This window comes from Orycteropus afer, unplaced genomic scaffold (genome assembly GCF_000298275.1).
Source record: "Orycteropus afer afer isolate SDZICR_OR568_19922 unplaced genomic scaffold, OryAfe1.0 scaffold00007, whole genome shotgun sequence".
Lineage (NCBI taxonomy): Eukaryota > Metazoa > Chordata > Mammalia > Tubulidentata > Orycteropodidae > Orycteropus > Orycteropus afer.
In genome coordinates this window covers 28,205,032-28,212,172 of record NW_006921594.1, presented here as the reverse complement: position 1 = coordinate 28,212,172, position 7,141 = coordinate 28,205,032, and the positions used below count along the sequence as shown (strand labels likewise).

Here is a 7,141-nt window from a genome sequence, read left to right as displayed (position 1 = left end):
TTCCTCCCGAGAAGTGGCTGGTGGGTTTGAACTGCCAGCCTTCTAGTTAGCAGTCAAATGGCTTTGGCACTACACCACCAGAACTCCCTATAATATGTTGTTGTTGTTGTTATGTGCCGTCAAGTTGGACCCAAATCATAGTAACCCATCCTTGGGTTTCCAAGGCAGTATCACTAAGGAAGTAGATTGCCCAACCTTCCTTCTGAGGAGTGGCTGGTGGGTGTGAACTGCCAGCCTTCTGGTTAGCAGTTAAGTGCCTTAGGCACTACGCTACCAGAACTTCCCCCTATAATAGAGTGTGTATTATAGAAATATGTTACATATTGTATTAATTTAAGGAACCTTGGTGGTGCACTGGTTAAAACTCTTGGTTGCTAATGAAAAGGTCAGCAGTTCAAACCCACAGAGCTGCTCAATGGGAGAAAGATGTAGCAGTCTGCTTCAGGAAAAATTTACAGCTCTGTAAACCTTATGGGGCACTTCTCTGTCCTTAGGGTCCTTATGAGTCAGAATCAACTCCATGGCAGTGGGTTATATTAATTTATGTGATATTTTATTTGTATTGACATTTAACAGTATGTGGAGAAATTTTAGATAGCTATACGGATATCTCTGCTTTTCCAAAGTTGGCTTTATGCCATCTCACTTTTACAAATGACCTACATTATTAGTACCGTTTTTGCTAAGAAGTCCAAAGAGGATTTTTGGTTTTACAAAAAAAGTTAAAAAGCAAAACTAGCATTCAGCGTTTGTTTTGCATGGATCCTTAAAGGGACAGCCCATACTTAGAGAAGCATGATTGGTGTCTCCAAGCTCCTTCCCCAGAACTACACTCAGCATCGCAGCAAGAAGCTGTCATAGCTTTGAACTGTTTGTGAACACTATATGTGCTATTTTAGGTTTTAAGTGTCATTTGGTACGATGTGGTATTCCCAAATAAATTCATGGTAATTGCTTCTTGCCATTTCAGGTTATGAAATGTTTCACAGGAATGCTTTACTTTAGGAGAGTGGGAGGAAACCTATATATGCTCAGCCTTTGGGTTGGATTATGTAAAGGATTCATGTCTGGAATCCTACAGACCTAAGCTCACATCCAAGATTGCTCACACTTATTTACTGTGATTATAAGAAATTGCTTACACATTTTAGTTTTTGCTAATATTTTGTTTCCTTTATACTTTAGCTTTTTCATATATGAAACAGTTAGTAGTATCTATTTCATAGTGCTATGGTGAAGTTAACATATAAAATAATGTATGTAAGGCCAGTTTTTTTTTTTTTTTTAGGTTCAGTGGCCTGCTATTAGCCAGAACTGAACAGGAACATTAGGTATTTTTATTCCTACTATTATAAACAATCACTTATACAGTGTAAACTCTTATCTTTTAAGAATAAATATTTTTCAAGCTATTGTAGAGGTTCTTTGAAGTAATATATTTTTCCTTATTAATAAATTAATATTTTCAACATTTATAATTAAAAGTTATATGGGGGAAGGTTTCCAGACCTAAAGAACTTCTCTGAAGGTTAATAAAAATATCTACATAGTGGGCTATTGTTCATTGTAAATGTGGTGGAACCTTGATAAAATATGACCTGCTATTGCATGCAATTTAGCATAGTCCTATTGATTGGTGCTCATTACAGAAAGAACCAGAAGGTTCTTATTATACTATTTTATCTATATCTCAATAGCTTGGCAAAGACCCAGAGAATCATGTTTTAATGAAGTCCATCTTTGAGAGAATAATGGAATAAAATAACTATTCTTCGTCACTGTTACAGAAGTCAAAACTATTTATATTAAATAAATGGAGAATAGGCATTGATAGGGAGACATCACATATCTGTGAGATAAACAAGAAAAAAAAATCCAGATTAATATAAAGACAAACATTAGGAAGTTTTGGTCTTTAAAGGATTGTGAATGAAAAACATCTGATAATAATTACATTATTGGAGTTGGTTGAATTTAAAATAGTTGTTTTTCATGACTACATTTGTAAAATCATGTACATATTATCTTGATGATTTCATAATTTAAATGAAATTCACAGATGAAACAGTTTTATGCAGACCTCTTATTTGTGTTGAATACCTCACGTAATTTTTTTTCTCATTTGAATATTTATATTGAATTCATTGCATAGCTATAGAATGTAAAACTCTTTGAGATTAGATGTCAAGCCTTACATGTTTTGTATTTCAGATCCTAGCCTAGTGCTGATTGTAAAACAGATACTCAGAAAATGTCTGAATAAATACAAGGATTAGCAATTTTCATGCATTAATAATCTTTCAGTATTTCCTTGATTAAATGCTACTCATAGTGCTTTCACTTGGAGAGCCAATAACTAGTTCACAATCCTATTTCCTTCCTTGTGGAGGAAAATCTTCTAGGTTTCCCCCTTCTCAATCCCTTCATTTTGGGATCCACCTTCCAGTGCCTGAGTCTGTTCCTGGCCACAAACTATGTCTGGAGGTGTAATCCTGCAGAGTGAAGACTTGGTCCTCTAGCTCTGTCTGTAACTGACTAGACGGGTCTGCCTAATTCTAGGGTGCAGTTTAGGAGACTCACACTTAAGGATCAGGATGCTGCACACAGAAACCATAATCTGCATTTCCTCCATCAGTAAGAATGCTGCCATTTTTATTGCCTTTCTTCCTATTCCTCTGTGACCCTTGTTTTTGATTAGGCAGGGAACAGTGAGATTTTATGTATCCACCCTCTTGGACCATAGCAGATATGATGGAAATGTCCCTGACACACAAAGGATTTGGAGGGGAGGGGAGGGGAGGTGACTGGTGCTGGTGACCAACATTCATTTGGTTGGAGCTCATAGCATACATGTGAAAACAGCCTACTAGGCAGACAAGTGTTCCTCATTTCTAAAAAAACCAAAACCAAACCCACTGCCATGGGATCCGACTCATAGTGACCCCTCCTTTGGTTTCTGAGGAGGCATCACTACGGAAGTAGATTGTCCAACCTTCCTACCGAGGAGTGGCTGGTGGGTTTGAACCTCCAGCCTACTGTTTAGCAGTCAAATGCCTTAGGCACTATGCCACCATTTTGAAGAAATCTTCAAAGAAGAATTGTAGAAATTTCATGGTGCCAGCAAATATTAGTGATATGGTATTCATATTGTGACTGAATCCCAGGGTGCTATTTGTTTTTCATATGTTTAACTAGATTCTCCTTAATAACTGGCAAGTGGACTGAAAATACTCCTTTTCCTAGTTCCATGGCCACTGGCATCATTTTGTTCTGAGTACTACTGTCCCATTTAATAGTAATCACTAATGGTTAGTAACTGATTATTGATATATTATGGATTATTGATAATTATTGGAAAATAAAATGCTCACTGCCGAGGAGTGGGTGCAGACTCTTAGTGACCCCCTCCTTGGGTTTCTGAAGAGGTATCAGTACGGAATAGATTGCTCATTCTTCCAAGGAGGGGCTGGTGAGTTTGAACCACCAGCCTATTGGTTAGCAGTCAGCTGCCTTAGGCACTATTTACCAGAGCTCCCAAAGCACTGTGTTTTTGATGGACGGCTTCAAAACTTGGAGGTAATAAAAATGCAGTTGTGAAGGGGAGGGAAAAATTTTAAAAAAGCTAGGTACCGTGCGTGATACTGACTGGTTTCTCTATTCTTCCCGCTTACCAGTCCTTTATAATCTCATATGACTATCTGATTTTCTAACTTTTTTTTTTAATGGTCTTTGTGTGTGTGTGTGTGTGTGTGCACAAAAAAAGTATCACTCACGAGCGAAAGAAAAGTGTCCCAGCAGAGCCTTGGTAGGTAAATAGCACCCGGAAGCAGTCGTAGCCTGCCGCCACAGGCAGTTTTCTGTGCTCTTTAAAGATCACTGCCAGTAGCAGCCCTTTCCGAAGGCCAGGGTCTGGATGACCATATTCTTGTCAGCGTCAGCTAGGCAGGTGGTGCTGTCGTTCTTGACCCAGGACATAAGGGTCTGCTGATCAAGAAGCTAATGTCATGCATCCAGCTGCAGCTAATGCTGAACTTGAACATCAGCTACTCCAAACGGCATCTTGGAAAGCCGTGGATAGGTGCCGACCTCTACTGTAGATTGAGCAGACCTGGCACTTGAAGTTGTAGGAACTGGTGGTCAGGAGCACGTTGTTGGCATACCAACCCGGGCTGAGGACGACGGATTTCTTGATGTGCTTGGCCGTCTACCATCATGCTCCTGTTCAAATGAGCAGTGGAGATGACTCAGGGCCTCAGCCCACAGTGAACTCGTTCTGGTGGGGGACCAGTGCGCTCAGCTGGAGCTGAGCTGGTCAGCAAGATGACGAGCATGGTGTTCCCCACTCTGGCTTCCCGAGTCTGTGCCGCAGGTACTCAGCCACATATTCAGTAGCCAGTTGCACTGCTTGAGCTCCTGGTCATTAAAGCAGAGAGTAAACTGGGGCAGTCCTTGTTCCAGGCGTTCCAGCTGATGTTTTCCACCAGGAAGCTGTGGTAGGCCGTGATGCTTCTCCCTCAGGCACCCCAGATGCATACTCTGGGCAATCAGCGCACACCTAACGTTCTCTCCTGCGTGACTGTTTTAAGGTAGAGGCATACCTCAGAGATAAGGCCATTGGGTTCCAGAGCACCATAATACTACCACAACAAAATGAGTCACATGAATTTTTTGGTTTCCCAATGCATGTAAAGGTGTTCACACTATACCATGGTCTACTAGGTGTGTAATAGCATTATGACAAAACTTAAAATATTGTGACAATTACCAAAACATGACATAGAGACAGGAAGTGAGCACGTGCTGTTGGAAAAATGGTGGCATAGACTTGCTCCGTGCAGGGTTGCCACAAACTTTAAAGTTTGAAAAAAATATCTGCAAAGTACAATAAAGCAAAGTTCAATAAATGCCTGTATTGGACTTATCCTGAGCTCTGGTAGTGTAGTGCCTAAGGCATTCGACTGCTAACCAGAAGGCTGGCGGTTCAAACCCACCAGCCACCCCTGGGAAGGAAGGTTGAGCAATCTACTTCCAAGTGATACTGCCTCAGAAACACAAGGAGGGGTCACTATGAGTCCAATCCAACTGGAGGGCAGTGAGTTTGGTTTTGTTTGGTTTAACCTTCCCGCATGATCCTTCATCAGGTAAGAAAACCATCACCCAGAGACCAGGCTTCTGTGGGAATTGAGACTCAGTCACGTATCACACTCTCTTCCCTCCATCTCACCAGATATTTCTGCCACAAAGGTACATTCTGACCCTGGTGTAAGCAGTTTATAGGTCGTAATGTTCTTTTTTTCAGGCTCGACTTTTTACTGTTGCCAGCATAAAGATATAAGAAAGCCTCCCAGAGATTGTGTGTATGCTTAGCTGCAAAGAAAAGGTAGGAGGTTGTAACACATTTCAAGTCCATTTGGTGTTTGTGTAAATTTACCAAGTTAACATTGTTTTAATAATATGGTAAGAATTTTTTTTTTTCAGTCTTTCTGAAACCTAGCCTATAAGACATTGTGAATAATACAACTTCTGTGGGGAAATTCCTTCTGAATTGCAAACAAATGATGAAAAAATAAATTTTTGAAGCACACCCCTTTACAATTGCAGATGACCTATATTGCAGAGGTTTCAAATGTCTCAGCATACGATTTCCATCTACTTTGGAGGTTTCTGTTCCTCTTCAGTTCATGAAATACAATGATCATTTCTAAGTGGATGACTTTGATTTGGAGATCACTGAGCCACTGCTGCCTATTTGTTTCCTGTGTACTTTTCCCACACATTTCTCCCCTTAATGTGTACCTCAACACCAGCAAGTCACTAAGTTATCACAGTTTGCATATCAGTGTTTAAAATCCCACTTTTGAAATACAATGTCCTTGTGAAAGCCTCATTGGTGTGTGCCTATTTGGAAAACTAAGCATGAGAGAAATTTCACTGAAACATGAACACTAACCCACAATGGACATTGTTTTTGAGTGAATGTAACCTTGCACCACTTCTGAGAGGTTGAGATTGCAGAATTCTCCAGCCACTGCTTCAGTCCTTGGGGGTATAACTCTGAAGCAGAGTAAACCCATCAGCACCTCCTTTCTCTTTTCTTTGTAATGGATAATATTACTGTGTTTTTTGCAAAACATTTTGAGTTAGATGAAACACAATAGCAGTAAAGAAGAAAGGTATTACTTTGTGATTAAAATGAGAATAGATAAATTTTTACTGATTAATAAATGGCTTTATCTCTGGGGAGACTGCAGTAGAATGTTGTTCTAGAATGTCATGAGATTTAATCAGATATAATAATCTCAGAATCTGCCTAGGGATCAAGGAAAGTCTTAATTTCAAACCTATTGAAGTTTTCTTCTCAGCACATTCATATTTATGATAAGATGGAAAGGTATAGGCTCTTAGACCTGTTTGAAGTTTATGGAGTGTGACCTATTTATGGGGTTGTATAGAAACGTTATTTATCCCTACAGCAAAGCACTAGGGCAGTTAATTTAAGAAATGTTTTAATTATTAAGCACTTATAAAATTATCAATCTCTTCATGAGTACAGCATTTAAATATAAAATAAAGTTATTTAATAAAATTAGCTATATCTTTGAAGTTAGATATTTCTATTAGTTTAATTATTTCATTTTTAATATTGAAATCTTATAAATAAATACTGAATAGATAATAATTAATAGACTATCTTGTACCAAGTACCCAGTTTAAAGACAAACTAACGTTTTTTGTATTTTCTTCAGAAATTTTTCTGTCTTTTTCTTTGGAAATTTTTAAAACTACAGAGAATTTGAAAAGCAATATAATGACTACCTCTTGCCCTTACACCAGGAATAACAAGTTTTAACATTTTACCACATTTCCTTTATCGCATTATATGTGTGCTTTTTTTTTTTTTAACCAAACTCTTCAAAAATGAGTTATACATATCAATAGGGTGTACCCTTATATATTTGAGCAAGAAGTACAAGAATGGCATTGTTTATTCAGTGTTCTTATCATGCCTAAGAAAATTAACATTGTTTTAATAATATTATCTCATACATAGCTCATATCAAAATTTCTCAATTGTCTCCCAAATGTCCTATATATACGTATCTCATATATATGTGTATACACACACACACACACACACACA

The 7,141-nt window shown here is 38.5% G+C and overlaps 1 protein-coding gene across 1 annotated transcript in view; it reads left to right on the top strand.

Annotated features, from left to right (window-relative positions):
• Positions 1-1,760, top strand: part of LOC103200691 (S-phase kinase-associated protein 1-like) — a 15,070-nt gene extending 13,310 nt beyond the window's left edge. Inside the window, exon 2 of the mRNA XM_042781434.1 lies at positions 1,698-1,760. Within this exon, the coding sequence (XP_042637368.1) occupies positions 1,698-1,760 (63 nt within the window). The remainder of the gene's footprint in view (positions 1-1,697) is intronic.
• The last annotated feature ends 5,381 nt before the right edge of the window (positions 1,761-7,141 follow it).